Source organism: Harmonia axyridis, chromosome 1 (assembly GCF_914767665.1).
Source record: "Harmonia axyridis chromosome 1, icHarAxyr1.1, whole genome shotgun sequence".
Lineage (NCBI taxonomy): Eukaryota > Metazoa > Arthropoda > Insecta > Coleoptera > Coccinellidae > Harmonia > Harmonia axyridis.
The window spans coordinates 48,851,125-48,871,567 of record NC_059501.1 but is presented as its reverse complement, the minus strand read 5'-3'; the positions used below and the strand labels follow the sequence as shown (position 1 = coordinate 48,871,567).

The 20,443-nt window shown below is 36.0% G+C and overlaps 1 protein-coding gene and 2 long non-coding RNA genes across 6 annotated transcripts in view; 2 read left to right on the top strand and 1 right to left on the bottom strand.

Annotated features, from left to right (window-relative positions):
* Positions 1 to 4,591: 4,591 nt before the first annotated feature.
* LOC123673425 lies at positions 4,592 to 13,847 on the bottom strand. The gene is made up of 2 exons (XR_006746475.1): positions 12,405 to 13,847; positions 4,592 to 4,712 (listed from the first exon to the last, which is right to left on the bottom strand). It is a non-coding gene; the product is annotated as an uncharacterized LOC123673425 (long non-coding RNA).
* On the top strand, positions 5,088 to 6,805 carry LOC123673429. The gene is made up of 2 exons (XR_006746476.1): positions 5,088 to 6,307; positions 6,560 to 6,805. It is a non-coding gene; the product is annotated as an uncharacterized LOC123673429 (long non-coding RNA).
* Positions 9,768 to 20,443, top strand: part of LOC123673350 — a 66,254-nt gene continuing 55,578 nt past the window's right edge. Inside the window, exons 1-2 of one of the 4 annotated variants that reach the window (XR_006746462.1) lie at positions 9,768 to 10,462; positions 10,519 to 11,600. Coding sequence is in view for 1 of the 4 variants with exons in the window: in XM_045607839.1 (XP_045463795.1) it covers positions 10,768 to 11,379 (612 nt within the window). In the remaining 3 variants the exon portion in view is untranslated. Of the gene's footprint in view, positions 11,746 to 20,443 lie in introns of all 4 variants that reach the window. The other 3 variants (XM_045607839.1, XR_006746464.1, XR_006746461.1) reach the window with 3 other exon arrangements.

Here is a 20,443-nt window from a genome sequence, read left to right as displayed (position 1 = left end):
TAACCTTGTTTAGAAGGCGCATTTACAATTTAATCTTGGGTTGTGAACCTTATTCAGTTGATGAGTTTATTTCATTTTGTAGAAAATAAGCTCTTTTATGACTTGTCTCTATTTTATTCGTTTGCATTGATTTTGATGTTGTGAATAATTTTTGAGATTAATAAATATTTTTATTATTATTATTATCCGTAGGACACCCGGCAAGCTGTAGCATAATATCCCGATCCGAAAGCGCAACCACACTCGTAACGCTGTGACCTATACTCTTCTTCACTATGAACGCCACCCCATTCCTGTGCTGAGAATCATCTTTACCGGAGTAGTAGACCACACTGTCCCCCCGCACTATATTTATTATTATTATTTGAACTGGGGTCGTTTTGCTTCGGTGAGCCTTCCGGGAACTGCGACCATGCAGATCTTTTGTTCACTACCCTACTCATTCATAGAAACCCAGGGAGGTCGTCAACGACGTTAATAAAATTGACAACCTCCCTAGGGGCCTTGGCCATTACCTCTCTGGTATCCAGGACCGGCTTGCCCATGTGAATGGTTCTTAGGCCAGCCAGCTCTGGACACTTGCATATCAAGTGTTCAGAAGTTTCTACTTCCGATCCACAGAGCCTGCAAATCTCGTCTGCTGACTTACCCATACGGTACAAATGATGTTTGTACCGACAGTGCCCCGTCAGCAGTCCCACCATCACCCGAAGCTCCGCTCGTGACAGTTTCAGGAGTTTTCTGCTGTAAGTAGGTGAAATCTTCACGAATTTCTTTGCCTGAGCAAGTCTAGGAGTGTTAGTCCAGTGGATTGTCCTACTGTTCAACTCCCATAGCTGGACCGCAGCTTTGTATTGGTCTTTTCCTATCCCACAGAAAGGCTCAGGTCCAGCATTACCTAGATGCACTTTTTGCAAGCTCGTCCGCTCTCTCATTTCCTTCAACCCCACAGTGCCCTGGTACCCATAGTAGAGTCACCTTATTTCCTCTGGCCAGTTGCTTTATGGTGTTACGGCACTCCCAAGTCAGCAGAGACCCCTGACAGCCCGATTCCAGGGATCTCAGCGTGGCTTGGCTGTCCGTGGTGATGTAGATATGCGCCCCTTTGAGGTTCATTTTGAGACACTCCTGGGCGCATACATAAACAGCACTACCTTCCATTATAAGAACTTTTAGAAACCATGTACCAAACAATCAAGAACTAATAATTGCTGCACGCATGCCTTGCACTTTGGGTAAATATGTATTTTCAAAAATGAAGGACAAAACACCAACATCCAATAAGTCTGGAATAATTTTCTCCATAGATTGCATGGAATGTAATAGACCATATATAGGCCAAACTGGCAGAAATTTGAATACTAGAATAAAGGAACATGTTAGAGATTGTACAAAGGGGAGACAAACCACTGGATTATCTAAACACATATATGAAACGGGACATACTATGAAGTTCTCAGAGGCTAGGTGCTTAAGATCTGAGCGAAACAAATATAAAAGAGAGTTTTTGGAGGCGGTTGAAATCATGAGCCATGAAACAAATTTAAATATCTACTCAGATTTTAATGGTATTGATTCCATTTATTGCAACATCGTTCAATTGATTAATATGAGTCAAATTAGATGATTATGCATTACAGATGATTCCCTCACTATAAAACGCCTTATCATTGAGTGACGTCACTCGTCCTCTGTTGTCGTTCCTATCTGTGTCTTTTGTCTTTGTGTTTTTTCTATGTTTTTAACCTTTGACATTATTCGTTCATATGTCTTTCAATATTTGACTAGTTTGATTCTGTTGTTAAGATTAAGTAAAATATAGCTATTCCTGCCAAATTACATATTATATATGAACATTGTAATAATTTTAACTTTTAAGACTCACATTGATGTAAGTTATGCTGTGTTAATTTCTGTGTGTTTTTTACAACTTTATGTAATTTTCAGTAGCTCTGAAGAAGGACAAGTTAATGTCCGAAAGCTTGGCTGAAGCAATAAAGAGATAAAATTGTTCAAGTTTGACTACACACTAATTTCTATTTCAAATTATAAATTGTTAGTCGAGATTTACAAGTAGTATTAGAATTGTTTAATACGCTTCTGGATGAAAGAATTTTCCCGAACTGCTGGAAGACGGCAAAGGTCATCTCATCCCAAAAAAAGAAAAAGACCTGGCGGAATCAGCATCCTTCAGGCCGATCTGTTTGATAAATGTGTTGGGGAAAGTGTTTGAAAGGCTAATAACAGACAAACTCGACCAGGAATTGGAAGAAAGAAAGGCCATTTCGCCGAGCCAGCATGGCTTCATGAGGAAAAGGTCTACGGTGTCAGCGATGCTACAAGTGAAAGATGTTGTGAAAAACGCGAGAGGGAAATGGGTGGGGGCCATAACCATAGATGTGAGGAACGCCTTCAACACGGCTCGCTGGCACCACATCGTGGATAAACTGAGGGAGGTAGAATGTTCTGAATACCTCGTGGAAATGGTGGAAGATTATTTCAGGAATAGATGGGTAAAAGCTGACTCGGCGAAAAGAAGATGCACAATGGGAGTCCCACAGGGCTCAGTGATGGGTCCTAGGCTTTGGGACGTTGTCTATGATGACGTATTAAGGCTGCCGTACGGGAGGGGAGTGTGGGCCGTTGCCTATGCAAATGACCTGATCCTAATAGTGGAGGCGCCTGACGACAGAGCTCTGATGGACAAGTCAAAGCACGTCATGACAATGGTTACGTCGTGGATGGGGACAAAAGGGCTGGAAATTGCCGTGCAGAAATCGGAGATGCTCATCCTGAAAGGCCCTAGAAAAAGAGACCACATAAAAGTGTGTTTTGAGAGCAATATCATCGCGCCATCACCCTCCATTAGGTATCTTGGGGTGGTGTTTGACTCTAGAATGACCTTCTCTGGACACATTAACCACATCGTCAAAAAAGCAGGTGAAAAGGTGGAAGTTATGCGGAGACTCCTACCAAATGTCGGAGGGCCACAGTATTTTCGTCGGCGAGTGCTGTGCACGATAATGCACTCTGTGATTATGTACGCGGCGCCGGTCTGGAGAGAGGCTGTTAAAAAAGTAAAGCAGAAGAAACAGCTTATTAGCATTCAAAGGAGAGGTTTGATGAGGGTGGCATCGGCATACCGAACTGTCTCTGCGGATGCAGTCCAGGTGATTTCAGGATTTCCCCCGATAGACCTCATGGTGGCGGAGGTGTGCTTTCTATATAAGGTTGGCACAAGATTACCGTGTAACGAAAGAATGGCCCGGAAAAGAACATATAAAGCATAGCAAAAAAGGTGGGAGGAGGAGACAAGGACGGCCAACCCAGTTCTTGACAGGCCACGGCTCGTTTGGGACCTACACGCTCAGGATAGGAAAGACAGATTCTGACGAGTGCGAGATGTGTAAAGTCCCGGACAGTCCGGAACACATGTACTCTGACTGTTCCAGATGGGAGAGAGACAGAAATAGTTTCAAAGAGAAACTGGGAGGACTCCCTGATCTAGATGACGTGTTGGACGAGATGCTTGAAAACAAAGAAATATGGGAAGTGACTTATGAGTTCATTACAGATATAATGAGAAAGAAAGAGATAGAGGATAGGAAAAAACAACAGGAGACAAGATAGAGATCAGATCTCACTGAGTTACGCACCGGAGGACAGGCGTTAAGCATATTTCCAGGTAGCGACGATACTCGGGAAAAGAGGAGGGTGGTTTAGTGAGGTGAGAGTCCCACACAAATCCGCAGCAGACATGAAATGTGTCAAACAGCAACACAAGGCCCGCTGCGGAGAAGGCAATAGCTTCCCCCTACCTCAGGGCCAAAAAAAAAAAGGACAAACAGGTCGGTATCTTAAAGACAGAATCTCTGAGCATAAGAGAGATTCCCCCAACATACTCAACCCTCTGAAAAAGAAAAAGGAGAACAACACCGCTCTAGCTGAACATGTGTCAAATACACTCCTTTCTTTCGATTTTAATATCGATTCAATAAAAATATTGGGACACCAGAAAATTTTAAAGAAACGCTTACTACATGAAATGATCACCATAAAACAAGATGAAAAATCCATTAACAGACATTGAAGGTTTGAATACGGCCTATTACTATCTCATCAACAAAATAAAAGGGAAAATAACTTGTACTAATTATTCAAATTGAATGTCAATGTCATCTATGTAGATATAAACATTAGTCATTATTTACTTATAACATATGTAGTATCGGAGTGGTCTGTTCCCGTTTTATCAGTTCGTTCGTTTTAAATTCTAATTTGATGGTGTCCAAAAGTGATATTTATTTCATATATTTCATGATTCTGACAAAAAAAACCGCAAATAGACTGTAAGTAATTGGTTTCCCCTTTTTAATGTAAAATCATCAAGTACCTGTATGCTGAGCTGGATTGTTTTCAATGTTTCTCTCACTATTCGTTTTTAAAAAATTCCTTTTGGCATTGTATTGTTCAGATATTCATATAAATATTTATTCAATTGTAATGTCCCATTGTATATTCCAACATGGTTTATTTATTAGTGTTTTTAAAAAATCTTGTAATTTATTATAGAGCCCTGAAGAAGATTTTAGAATAAAGTCGAAACATGTCGGCAATGGTCTGAGAGGTGGTTTTTGTTCCAACAACCTGACCTTCAACCCTGTCAAGAAAATAGTTCATCATTAAAAAAGGTCTCAAACCAATAACTCATTCTATGTCTATGCTCAACCTGTTCATCTCCTGAAGAACATTCTGAAGTTTTCCTGCCTCAAACATTGAAGTAACATTCCAAGTTGCAAAATTTTTTGTTCTTAGCACCCTCTTCCCACTTAAGGGCTGCCGGGGAATGAGGGTCGTAATTTTGTTTCCTCCTACCATACTAGTTTTCTAGGGATTCATTTGAGCCTTTAATACGGTCGTTTCCCATTGCCTTCCGTATGCTTATGCCGTTGACAGTATATCTGTTCCTCCGCCTTCGGGATCGATTTCTCAATCCCAGGACAAAAATGGTGCCCTACCTCAACCGTTATTCCGCTCTCTCAAAAAAAAAAGAGACCGTTGACAGTTTGAGGGTGATAGCTCATTCCGGCTATCGCTCGGTCGTCAGCGCCTCGTCAGTTATCTAGCAGGGTGTACCGGATAACATTAGGTATCAATCTAGCAGGTGAGGTTGACATTTAGGCAGGTTTCAGTACTTTTACCCAACCCCTTACACTTTTACATTAAATATAATATGAAATCCTATTTTTAACTTAAAATCGCAATTTCGAATTCATCACAGGACGTTTTGTCGATTACAATAAAAATGTCCAGTATTGTTCAAAAATAAGATGCTCTTTTAGTCTATAGTAAAAAGACGAAGTAATTCTTGAAGTTGCATTTTAGTACCTATTTATATTTTCATAACTGAGAGCGCCTATTTGATTTCAATTGAATTTATTCTTAGCATTTTTTTCATTTTACTAGAAAGAGTGGTATACAAAAACATAATTGTGTCAAGAAGAATGTCAGTTTAATCAACTGACTTGGTGCCCCAGCAAAATGTCCGGTGTTCCGTGTTGGAAATAGATTGATTTCATTGTTTCAATAATTGTTCCCTGTATATAATTTTATATTTTGGATGTTTGTGTTACAACAGAGATGTCATAAAATATTAAAATATAATTCTCTGAAAGCTGTCACAAACTATTTTCAATCGAAGTTTTTCAAGGAAATAAGTGAAGATACAACATTTGGCGACCATGATAATGTAAAGTTTTAAGAAAGAACGAGATTTAATTAGAAAACACTTCATGAAAACGTCTGCAGAAATCGACCTAAAAATGAACGACAAATGATGACGTGTTATCCCTTTTGAGACAATTAGAAGACAAGGGTGACCGCTTATTCTCTGCAGATGAAAACATCAGATGTATGCTACTAACTGATGGTGCCAAAGAAGCAGATTTGGAAAAGGAATTTGACAGGTAGAATTCTACCGAGATGAGTTCATAAGGCAAAGATCCAAATGTGAAGTTCAGTTGAAGAAGATACCTGAAGACCAAGCAACATCCCAGGAATGTAGCAGTAAGAAGCATAAGTGGAAATTCCGTCTTCCCAAAATCGAACTCAAAAAATTCGACGGAAATGTCAAGAATTGGATTTGATTGTGAGGACAGTTCTGACAAATCCATAAAGACAAGGAAATCGATCTTGAAGACATATTACAGTACCTGCAGGCAACAGATTCAGCTCCAAGAGAACTAGTGGAGAGATTTCCTCCATCAGGGGCCTATAACACGTTAGCTATGGACCAGATGAACGCCAGGTTCGCAAACGATGTATTCCTTATCAAGGTCTATGTGAAAGAATTGTTGAGTTTAGTTCTTAGAAAAGCAATGTATAATAATGTCACTTTCCAATCTTTATGATAAGCTAGAATATTATATTCTAAAACAAGTTGCAGAATGGGCTCCTATTCCAATACGAATGCGAAATTCGAAAACGAGCGACGTCGCTCGTTTTCGAACGCAAGAGTGTTGGAATTGCCTTCTGCAACGAGTATTATTGTAATTTCTAGGGGTAACAAGGGAAAAGTATACAGCAATTTTATTTCCTCTGGTAGAGTCTGCATTACCGAACGATACCTTACAAGCATGGGAAAGATATCGCAGTACAAATAACTTGTCTGACAGGATGAATAAAGTATTATTATTATCCTATAATGTGTGCAGATCTAGAATTGAAGAAACGAAAAAAAGATGATGAAAATCTGGAAGTAGAAAATAGTTTAATTAGTAATTTATCAAATACAATTTTAATTTCATATTTCGATTTTTTTTTCAGGCCATAATTTTAGGCTCATTTAAGGCTAATTTAACATTCTATTCAAAAATTTTTTGCTCCTGAATTGTCTGAGAAATCGCGGGTTCTGCTCGCTTAACGTTAAGCTAGCAGAACCACCCAGCTAATCGATATCTTATGAAAAATCTGATTACACCATAATTTTAGGCTCTTTTTAAGCTCACTTTTGAACCCATTACCAAATTTCTAAATTCACCTTTCTTTAAAAAACCCTGGGTTCTACAAGCTTTACGGTTAAGCTAGCAGAACCCAATCGTAAATAAACTCCTCAGAATAATTTGAATAACATAATGATTTTAGGCTGTATTAAAACTAATTTATTATCCTATTACGGAATTTTTTGCTCCTCATTTTACCGAGAACTCATAAGTTCGACTACTGCATTCATCCCATTCCGGCAGTAGATACGTGAAAAATGCAAATCCAAAATGAATATGGAAAAAATGATAACGCCTTAATTTTAGGCTCTATTCAAACTAATTAATTACCATATTCCGGAATTTTTGGTTGAATGTGGAATGGGATGAATGTTGTAGTAGAACTCATGAGTTCTCGGTAATCTGAGCAGCATAAAATTCCGGAATAGGGTGATTAATTAGTTTGAATAGAGCCTAAAATTATGTCATAATAATTTTTTCCATATTCATATGAGATTTGCAGTTTTCACGTAACTACTGCCGGAATTGGATGAATGCAGTAGAAGTACTCAGAAGTTCTAGGTTCTCTGAGCAGCGAAAAAAACCAGAATAGGGTAATTAATTAGTTTGAATAGAGCAATATATATTGCAGATCCTTGAGAAAGGTAAGAAGTCTTACCGAATGCTTGGATGATATAAAAGTGTATCACTGAATTTCCTAGATCGAAACATCCTAACATTGTTATCTATTATATATATATATATATATATATATATATATATATATATATATACATATATATATATATATATATATATATATACATATATATATATATATATATATATATATACCAACCCTATAAGGTGGAAAAAAAAAATATATATATATATATATCAACAATTTTAAATCCCAATATACAACAATAGTAGTAAATTTGATAAGGGGTGTGGGAAATTGATAAGTGTTATAATGTCACTCTTGTTTATTCCATTTAGTCGACGTTTCGATCCCGATGGGGACCTTCTTCAGGACTCTACAATAGCAATAGAAAACAGTGAAAACATGATACATCACAAGCATGTAGAAATATATAAAAATAATAATAATACAAATAGTACATACCGAAATACAGAGTTATAAAGATCTTATTTGAACACAAATCAATAGCTCTCAAGAAAGCAATGAACAAGAACATCAACAACTTCAGCGAAAAAATCTGATATTTCGTTAGCAAAGGAGTAGAAATCAATTTTAATCATATAAACAAAGTAAACAGAATAATCAAATGAGAGGTTGTCAAAAATGCTGTCAACCAGACTTGCCACAGAATACACGCACATGAGAAATGAAACATAGAGTAGCATTAAATCACATTGGTCCCAGTAATTCACTCTCACCGAACTCAGAACAAATGCGATTGTTAAAAGATGCCATGAACCAAACACCAATCCACTCTCACCAAACTGGTCCAGAACATGGGAATCAATCACGTTATCTCTACGACTGCAGAACTTGTGGAATGTGATTCATTCAATTCACTCCCACTAAATTGTTCATAATGAATCAAATAAGAATAGATGGAGCTAATATTGTTTACATCCCTTCTGTAATTCATCGAACAGGTTTCGCGTTTAATATGGTACATCTCTAAGAAACATCTTTTCTTTCCATTCACTTCACATTCAAGAATTTTGGTGGAATCATAATTCATTGGATGGTCTTTGTCCCGGGTATGGTCCGCTAGGGCACAAATCTTGTTTGGATTCTTGATGTCGCTTTTGTGTTGAGCAATCCTTCTCTTCAAAAGCTGAGACGTCTGACCAATATACACCTCACTACATATTGTACAAGGAATACAATATACCACACCACTCATATTATCAACAGTCATCATATCCTTCACTCGACTGTATAACCTGTCAATTTTAAAATAAGATTTCTGAATCAATCTAATTTTTGTCTTCAGGAGGTTAATTAATGCATTAGTCATACCATTTATTAGGGGAATAGATAAGTAAAAAATTCTGTCTGTGTTCTCAGTGTCCACAGTGGTGGATGCGCCCCTCTCTCCATTCTTTGGCTGTCTCGAAGGAGTGGTATTATAAATTAATCTGGACAACAAACTTTTTGGGTATCCATTCTCTAGCATCAACTGTAACAACAACCTCAGATTCTGCTGCCTTAGACTTGGATGGGCAACTTTTTCAATACGATTCTTCAATCCTAAAATCATGTTCACCTTTTGCCCATGTGGATGATTAGAAAAATAGTGTAAGTATCTCCCTGAACTTGTTGGTTTTCGGTACCAATCCAGAATCAGCCTATTTTCCGGTGTTTGAATCACCCTTGTATCCAGGAATGGGACATCATTCGCTGTTTCATCCTCCACAGTAAACTGTATGCTCTCATGTTCACTGTTGAACCTGTCTAGAATCAAAGCAACCTGATCTTTAGGTACAGCACATATTAGATCATCAACATATTTCTTGATGAAAGGAATGTGAAAAGGAATATTGGCAAGAATGCAGTCCAGAAGGAAATCCATTACTACTTCAGCAAGAGAAGGACTAAAGTTGGAACCCATAGGGGAACCGAGCACCTGTTTGAAGAACCTACTATTAAAAAGAAAATAGTTCGAAGAAAACAGGAACTTAATGGCATAGATGAATTCTTCTTTTGGTAGACTTGTGTGGTTTCTGATAGTCTCCCACTTGTTCTCAACAGCTGAAACTGCCAACTCGACAGGAATGTTGGTGAAAAGAGATACAACGTCCAGGCTGATCAGGACATAATCAACAGGTAACTGGAAATCATTCACATATTGGGCAAAAGAAAAGGAATCTTCAATAAAATATCTACTTCTGGTAGAAGAAAGATATTTAGACAGGATGTCTGATATAAAAACTGCCAATTTGGATGTGGGGGTGCTAACAGATGATATTATTGGTCTCAAGGCAATAGTGGGCTTGTGGATCTTTGGTAAACCGTAAAATCTAGCAGGTACTGAATTATAAATGTACAGTAATTTACCTTGTATTTGTGTTATGTGGCCCTGACTGACCCATCGCTTAATCAATGCATTACATTTACCTTTTACCATTTACAGTCCTTTAACTTCAAATGTAATTCATCAAATGATGTCGTAGACATCCTGAAGTAATTTGAAAATTTGTCTTCGTGCTCCCTTCATTTCGGAAAAAGGGTTAAAATACACCAAATTCCACCCGTTTGATGAGGATAGGGTGTACCCAGTGAAGTCTATTATTCCAGGATACGCTAAAACGGACCAAATATTTGGACCCGAAGCTCATGAGTTACAGGTACTCCCAAAGATCCTAAATGAAAAGTAACTGTCATGCACGAGAATGCCGCGAATTCCCTTCAAATACGATTTTGACGTTGATGTTATTTTGTTCCAAACAACAAAATGTACATTTTCTGTTGTTTCCCATTTTAATTGCAGAGTGGGATGAAACAGGTAGGTGTTTATGTAGAATTTTCTAAAATTCGTCTTTAATTGAGCTTTCTTTATAGATGAAATTTGGTATTATTATATCAACAGCTACAAAAATATACAAAATCTTCTGCAAACTAATTTTTGAATATAAACACACTATACAGAACTGAACTAGTGCCAATAAGGAAAAGACTGCAAAAATTTCCAAGGAAACTCCAAAGTTGATTTTAACAATCGACCCATCGTTGTTTCCACATGGGAAAGATTCCAAGACAGCTGAAGAAGTTTGGACTCGCCTGAGGAAACTTTATGACGATAGTGGATTTATGCGTAAAATAGGACTCTTACGAACACTAATATCCGCCAGATTGGATAATCACGTGAATATGGAGTCTCACATCAATCAAATTATAGAAACTTCACAGAAATTAAGAAGAACCGGATTTGCCATTGATGAAATATGGGTGGGATCTTTATTATTAGCTGGTCTCCCTGAAAAATTTGCACCTATGATTATGGCTATTGAAAATTCAGGTTTGGAAGTTACAACAGATTCCATCAAGACGAAACTTCTTGACATGCAGACAGATGGCGACACCAACGGCAGTAATGGAGCATTCGCTGTTAACAGAAAGTTTGGTTACCGTAAGCAACCGAAAGAGAGCGCAGTTAAAAAACAGCACAAAGAGAGATCACAGAATAGGAATGATAAATTCACTCGTGAAATTGCAGAACAGCACAATTCAAACAAAAAGGATCACAGTAATATTATTTGCTTCAGATGTAAAAAGAATGGGCATTACATGACAAAATGTCCTAATAGAGTCGATGGAGGCTTCAGTGCTGTGTTCACGACAGGTGACTTTAATGTCACAGACTGGTATGTTGACAGTGGAGCTAGTTTTCATTTAACCTCAAATAAACAGTGGATGACATAGACAAATAAAGAGAAGACTGACAACTGCGAAGAGTCGTTTGAAATCTTGATGCTAGCGACCCGAGGGACAGGGTTAGGAACTAATGTATCGCTATTTCACACAAAAACATATTTCATCCTTATCTACTGTAACTGTAAATGATGAAATGTTTTCGGCGTAAATTCTAAATTCCAACCTCTCTTTTGTGTTTCAGTTCTCTCCTGATTCTTATTTTCTTGCAGGTTCAAGTTTGTTAATAATAATAACATCTTTATTTCAGAAGGTTCTCATTTACAAAAAAAGAACAAATGAAACAATGTCAAAAACTCTTTACATAAAAAAGTCCTAAATTTTAGAGGGTTCCAGTTGAATTAAATGATCATGTAGGTATGTATTTTTCGGTTTTTTTTTAATTTACCTCCGTTTGAATATTTGCTGGCGAAGCATTGAAGAATCTTAGGCATATATCTTCTAGTTTTTTCGTATGTATGATAATTATAAATATAAAGCACCTTTTGTCATAACTGATCAGCATTTTATCATATCATGTTGCATCCAAAATTGTCAGGGGTTCAACCACGAACAAGCACTGTTTTAGACCTCCAACTAGAATTTTTGAATGGGATAAAGCAATTGAAGCTGTTCTATCCAGCAAATATTAATATGAGTATGAGTAAAATATGTGGGGACCATATCAGTGAGGACAATTTTTTCAATACACCTAAAACCAGACTTTTACCTTCATCCCTGCCAGATTTTCCAAATTATGCACTTCTTTAAGATCAGAATAATTTAATTAATTGTGTACCGAGTACTAGTTTAACAGATTCAAGTTCAGATAGGATCAGAAATAACCAACCGAATACTGATACTGTTTTCCTTTTTGTGAAGAAAAGACCAGGCATTTTAAATCAAATTAATATCAAGAAAAAGAGTCATTTAACAAAGAGAATTTTTTTTTATATTAGTACCTAAATGTCTAAGGGAGCAGTTGTGACGATTTAAGAAAACGGAGCTATATTTTCATATTGTTCTATGGCTTTCACCTTATATACTTTCAATAAAAGTCTCTTCAGGATCACCATCAATTTTTCACTTTGTTCCAAGTTTCAAAAGGCTTACGTTGGAGTTCTGCCAAAGAATTGAAGATTCCATTCAATCCTTCGATTTCCTGGATATTTGTCAGTAATCACAAAAATAATTATTTTATTGTCAATCTTCAAATGAAATGTTTCCTTCTTTAATATTCAAGTGGTACAATACGATATATTTATAATTTGATTCAATTATTTCATTAATTTCTGTTCACAAATATCAATTTGTATAATTATGTACAATAAAAAGTATGTCAAAATTCGTTGAGTATTATTACTTAAGTAAAAATTAAGTTGGATGCAAAACCCCACTGAAATATTGAAAAAACTGTAATTGATATTACAGTTTTTTCATAATTTTCGGTGCAGGTTTTCATTCAACTGGTGAGTTGTTTCGAATAATGAAATAATAAGGCGCCAAATGCGCAGAATCAACATCATTAGTTCCATACCCTGCCCATAAGGTCGCCACAATCACGCTTATTTATTTTACCGCTGAGTCGTCACTCTTTTCCTCCTTTCTCTATGGTGGATGATAACCTTCAGGAATCCGGATTTGAAAGACGTCACTGTAGCAAATAAGGCCAAATTGGGAGTTGAATGTGCTGGAGACGTGAAAATACAAACATTTACCGATAAGAAACAAGATATATTATTACAGGGAGTACAATATGTCCCAGGTTTGACTACAAATCTTTTATCTGTGTCGCAATTAATTAAAAATGGAAATAAGGTATCCTTTAATGAGAATGGTTGCTATATTTATAATCGTCATAATATTTTAGTGGCAACTGCTGACTTGTGCAATAATGTATACAAGTTAAACTTGCACGAAGAGAAGCCAGTGTGCTATATAGCTGCTAGCAGAACAACCTGGCATCAACGTTTGGGTCACATCAATGATAATTACTTGCAGATGACAGAGAAGCTGGTAAATGGACTCATCCTTAAGGGTCAAGCAAGCTTAAAAAATTGTGAAGTATGCTGTAAAGGCAAACAGTTCCGTTTGCCATTCCCCAAAGAAGGAAGCCGAGCAGATAAAGTGTTGGAAGTAATTCACAGTGATATCTGTGGCCCGATGGAGACAACGTCATTAGGTGGAGCAAAATACTTCCTTACATTCATAGACGACTATAGTAGAATGTGTTTTGTTTATTTCCTCAAGACTAAGGATGAGGCATTGGAAAGGTTTAAAGAATTCAAAGCCTTATCAGAAAACCTGCAAAACACCAACATTAAAACCCTAAGAAGTGACAATGGAGGTGAATTTTGCAACGGTGATTTTACCAGATATTTGAAGAGTGCCGGAATAATACACCAAACTTTAAATAGTCATACACCGCAACAAAATGGAATGGCTGAACGATTCAATCGTACCCTAGTTGAGAAAGCGAAATGCCTCATGTTTGATGAGGGCTTGAGTAAAGCCTTATGGGCTGAAGCATGCCAAGCAGCCTGTTATTTGAAAAATCGTTCTGCATCTTCGAAGATTTCAAAAACTCCCTATGAGCTATGGACAGGTAAAAGGCCAGATATTAGTCACCTAAGAGTATACGGAAGTGTAGTTATGGTTCACATTCCTAAGGTAAACAGAAAAAAATGGGATCCGAAGTCAGAACGACATATCCTTGTGGGCTATGACGAGACAACGAAGGGATATAGATGTTTCAACCCAAGAACAAGAAAAGTGATAATCAGTCGTGATGTTACGATTATGGAAAGAACGACTGTTGCAGTGCCATATTCTGTAGAAGAAAATACTGAGGAGGTTCCAGATCCAGTGGGGGAAACTAGCGAACAGTTTTCTCCAAGCTCAGATGAATCTGTTCATGATGACCATGTTAATTTCTCAGATAATGACAGTGATTTTGTTCCAGATATAGAACCAGACAGAACACATCCATTAGAAGTTCCGAGAAGGTCGCGAAGAGAACCCAAAAGGAAAAACTTTGATGAGTATGTAACATATTTTAATGGTGCAGAAGTCGATGAAGAGCACGATACATCAATTCTACCAATTACAGTGACAGAGGCACTATCAAGACCAGATGCACATGAGTGGCTGCAGGCAATGAAGGAAGAGATCCAGTCATTCGATGAGAATGATACATGGGAGCTAGTGAGTCCACCAGAAGGCAGCACAGTGGTGAAGTGTAAGTGGGTTTTTAAGGTGAAAAGTGATTATGAAAACCAGAACAAATATAGGGCAAGGCTTGTAGCCAAAGGTTACACCCAGAAAAAGGGCATTGACTACAGTGAAACTTTTGCCCCAGTAGTGAGACATTCAACACTCAGACTTTTATTAGGATTAGCCATTAGACTGAACTTAAAAATTGTACATTTAGACTTAAAAACTGCCTTTTTAAACGGTTTTCTTAAAGAAGATGTTTTCATAGAACAGCCTGAAGGTTTTATTTCCAAAGAAAAGCCTAATATGGTTTTCAAACTTAAGAAAGCCATATACGGTTTAAAACAGGCTAGTCGAGCTTGGAATGAGCGGGTCGACATAGTATTATTAGAGATAGGTTACAAGAAATCAAAATTTGAACCATGTTTATATGTAAAACGGAATAGGGATAAATTGTCTATAATAGCCCTTTATGTAGATGATTTTCTTGTTTTCTCTGTCGATCAAAATGAAATTGATTTTGTTTTTAAAAAAAACTCAATTCTCAGTTTGAAGTAAAAAATCTAGGTGAAGCAAAACGATGCTTAGGAATTAGAATAAACAGAAAAAAAGATTATATAGCTATTGATCAAGAGGAGTATATTGATAATCTGTTAAAAAAATTTGGAATGTCAGACTGCAAGACTGTTTGTACTCCACTAGACAATAATAATAATAATAATAATAATGAATTTTTATTCATCCTGATAATATATACATAACAATAAATTCTAGATACAATTACAGTGACCTGGTGACCTGAGCTAGAGCTCGTATGCCACCAAATCACCTATATACGTGATGAACAAGTTGAGCAATTCACAGTTTTCATTTCTATGTGATAGCGCCAACGCCATATTCCTTCAATAAGGTGTAAAAAAAAAATAAATAAAACCAAAAATGAACTCAACCACATCTTGTCCACTTCAACACACAACCGCCTATGAACCAAAAACCCACGGCCTGTAGATTGATCCGTCAATAACCGCATAAAATCTATTCGAATTATCAATCAGAAAACGTTTGAGTTCAATCCTATGCTTTTTATTCTTGAAGTTGAAGTTAACTTTAAACTTAAGTGGGAGAAGAGTGTACAATTTAGGTCGATAGTACAGCCAACCATGCTGAAGGTGATATTTGCTCAGCCTAGGCACCACAGCCGCCTGTTTAACAAGATGTCTTGTATGATATCCATGATCTATCAACTTTGTTTCTGTCCTGAACTGGCTGAGGAGAATTTCAAAAATATACAATTGCTTTATGTTCAGTTGCTCAGTTTGGGCATACAGACTCTTGGTGTTATACATTCTCGGTGCTTTTATAATTATTTTCAATATTGTGTTCTGTATTACCTGCAAGCTGCTCATATAAACATTGAAAGCACCCCCCCAAACTGCAATCCCGTATCTTAGAATAGAAACTACTAGTGAATCATATATTCGCAATAATGCAGTGCGGTTGAGTACTCCTCTTAAATTATAAAAAACACAAAATAGTCTCTTAAGTCTCTCGATGAGAAAATGAATCTGCATGTCCCATCTCAGATATTTGTCTATATATATTCTCAGATATTTAATGTGATCTACTCTCAATATCAACGAGCAGCTGCAATGAATTGATCTGTCACAACTGCCCAAGTGAACTGGCATAGATGAAAAAACAGGCTGACCATCAATCCTAAGTGAATATGAAATAAATTTAGTCTTCGCCACATTCATAGTCAGCTGATTATCCGACAGCCAATCACCGATCACCCCCATTCCCTCAACCGCTGTGGCATAAACCTCATCCCATGAATCACCCAAAAACAAAATTACAGAATCATCCGCATAAGAAATCACATCTAAATTAGGAATACACAAAAAACTATTTATAAAGATGAGAAACAGTACCGGACCGAGAACCGTACCTTGCGGGATACCAGTATGGACAACCTGAGGCTGACTAAATTTTCCATTGATTCTGACATATTGCATTCGATTGTGAAGATAGTTTTCGAACAATACCCGACAGATCCCTCGCACGCCACATTGTTCGAGCCGTTTAATTAATAAGCTATGTGAAACAGTGTCGAATGCTTTCGCCAAGTCTAAAAATACCGTCAATATCTTTTTATTATCATTCAACGCATATGTTATTTTTTTTATCAACTCTTCAATGGCGCTCTCAGTTGATCTGCCCTCCCTAAACCCATACTGACTCTCACTCAAAATGTTGAATTTTGTTAAAAAGTTAACAAACCTCGATTTCACACACTTCTCAAATACTTTAGCAAAATTACTTATTATAGAGATCGGTCGGTAGTTAGTCATTTCCGTCTTATCACCAGATTTATGCACACAGGTAACATATGATTCCTTCCATTGGGCGGGCACGACACCTGTACTGAAAACCAAGTTAACAATGTGAGTTAAAGGAACCAATATATATGTATGTATTTTTTTGAGCAGTGATACCCCAAAACCATCAAGTCCAGGTGCCGCGCTGTTCTTAAGGGTGTTCAATACCTTGTTCATACCACTGCTATTTCAGTGCTAATTTCAGTGCATTCCAATTCCAAAGTACAGGTCGGATTCATTTCATTTTTTGAGTGAACAATGACGTGATATAGTGAACTTGAAGATCCCGTTTCGATTTCCAAAAAAAAATCGATAGTATTCCGCAAATCGAACTTTGAAATTGAACACTTTCTTTAAATGACTATTCAGCTTCAGAGAGACTTCTCATTTCAAGTAACTCATCCACAAATGTTCAGTGATATTATGTGTTTTGAATTGGTGCAAAAATTTTTTTAAAATTGCTTGATTGGCTCTAATTGTAGATGATTTTCATATGGAATTATGCTTTTTGGAACGCCTCCCAAAGGTTTACGCCTTTTTGCAACATGAACGCCAATAGAATCTTGGACTGTATTTTATGGCTCGAGATGAATGACACTTTTATGATTTACGAGGGTAGGGTTTCTCTGATTGGCTAAAATTGTGTACATTACTAGTTTATGACAATATTGCACTGAAGAATAGGGAAAGGTAGAAAACTTGTTATGAAATCATTGTTAGAATTAGAAACGATACTGTTCCTAAAATATATATGCTAGCTGATTTTATTCGTAATGATGTCTGGAGAATTACATTTTGAGCGCTTAGTATCATAAAGAAAATTTCAAAAGTCATAAAGAAATTAAGATGAAAAAAAGGTATCTGGATTTTTGCCGAAATGTGGAAAATTATTAATATTTCAGAAATCTGACAAAAAATTCTCAAAAAAAAAATTTCTTTTGAAAAACTCCCTATTCCCGAAACTCTATCTACAATATTTACCATTTAAATTTAACCCTGAAAATAGGCAATTCTTGATTAAGAAAATTTTCTCGTACTTCCTTCATTAATATTAACTTGAAAAAATTTATAGTAAAAATTTTTCGCTTCGTGAAGCCATTCTTGTATACATACCTCCTTGAAAATTTCATGTCATAAAAGTTTAAGAAATTGCAATATTTTTTTTAAATAATCTTTTTCGTTAGTTGATTTATTGCCCTAGAGAAAGAGAACAATATACATCTCTTTCAACTCGAAGAGTTGAACGTTAAATCGTTATTCCAAATTTGAATTTAAAGCAAAGAATTGTGAAAAATATTGAGAATTTTTCTACCTGAAGTAAAAGAAATATTACCAATTCAAAAGATGATTGAATCGAATATTACTTATCTTCACCTATAGCCAATAAGAGTATTGCTGATTCCTATAAGCAATTATTTATATGTATATTATATTTCCTTGAGATATTAACGAGTCCAACTCATTGTTACATTAAATCCTGTTCTGTCCCCACAATGTCAGAAAGAAGTATGGTCTAAAATTTCTCAATTTTCCTGATTCACATGGTAGAAGTTCATCCAAATATATGCCATATTTTATTCCAACATTGAATTAGGCAAATCGAAATGATAAATATAAAAAAGTATGTAAATTTCATTCTATTCAGTTCATAAAACGTATAAAAAAATATCATGTCTTTATATCTTTCAATCAGATGATTTTGACATTTGACCATCTCAGTGTAATAAATCACCTATTTTATTGCTTTTAGGTTCTTGACAGATTGCCCTCAGTAGCATCTCTGTTCGAATCAAGAGAAATCATATATTCTTCTCTCTGTAATGCTTTCTCCTCTACGAGCTTCTGAAAAATCACGTGACACTAGGTCCATGGATATTAGGTCTATGTGTATGACTCACTGATGACGAATCCGTCCTCAACTTCGATTCTGCTCAGTCCTATTTATGACAACTAGATGGATTTATGAGGTTATGAAAATAGTTTTATGATATGCAGCCCTTTCTCACTATCTATAAATCAAACTAAAACCTTATGAAACGTCATTTGTTAGAATATATAAGAACAGATATTTGTAGATAATTCAATTTTGAAGGCATAACTTATTCCATTTATGAAAAGGAGCTGTCTAATTAGTATATTTTCTATATGCTGAGTACCTACCTATATATTCGAATGAATGCAGCCCTTTCTCACTATCTATATTTTCAAATGAATCTATAAATCAAGTTAAAACCTTATGAAACGTCATTTCTTAGAATATATAAGAAAAGATATTTGTAGATAATTCAATTTTGAAGGCAAAACTCATTTCATTTATGAAAAGGAACTGTCTAATTAGTATATTTTCTATATGCTGAGTACCTATATATTCGAATGGATGATAGAAAAAATATTAGTTTACCTGTGGCAGTTCAACTTGAAGCTATAAGCTATTCGTAAAACGTGTGAATAACAGTGCATTTATTATTTATTTGTGATATTTGTTATATTATATTAATTTCGTACCTCAATTATGGCGAAGCGCCCTAATTCAGCAAGAGTGCCTAAAAAAACGTCCAGATCAAGATTAATGAAGAACCTGCAGATAGCAAGGTATGTACATAATATGTAGGTTTATATTTGAAACCATTCTGTAAATCAATGTTCATCGACAGATTCTAGAATTTGGATTCCATTTTACCCTTTTTCAGAGCATTGGCCTTTCAAAATATAAAACGAAATCCTAATCCACTAATGCAATCAACAACGTCTGTAAGAAATGAGTAAGTAAATTATTTCTTCTGTAAATAAGGAAGTATTGAAAATATTTCATTTCAGATTTGAACAAGATTACCCTGCATTAGAAATAGAGGTTGACCAGTCTTATAAGTCAATAAAACATTTGTTGAACGGTCGCCGCATTGTAAACTTAGGTCACGTTCTCAGTGAATATGAGAAAATTTGTAAGCATGGAGACAAATGTACGATGGGAAAGATGACTTTCGTAAAAGAAACAAGATTTGGATTGACTTCAAGACTGCATTTTTTTTGTGATAATTGTGAAGAAGCCACTGTATTGAGCACTGATCCAAATAATGGGGAAAATGAAATAACGAAAGCTGTTGTATGGGGCAATATGTCAATAGGAATTGGTAAATATCAATGTGAGGAATTATTCGCCATTATGGACATTCCGTTCATGACACAAAAAACGTATAGTCAGACTACTGCTGGAATAAAAAAGGTAGGACTTGTAAATTGTATAAGCTACACAATTAGCAAAATTTTTGATTTTCAAATAATTAATTTATTGATCTTGACTCCCATAATGAGGAACATTTATAATAAAATATGTAAATTTCAATTTTGCAGACACATATCAATCAGTAAAGTATTACTTTTCCTGCCTACGCAGCAAAGTAAGTACTTTCATGCTTAGGCATCATCAGAAATGATTAATGGAAAAAAAAAATTTCAAACTACAATTATTATGGACATATACATTT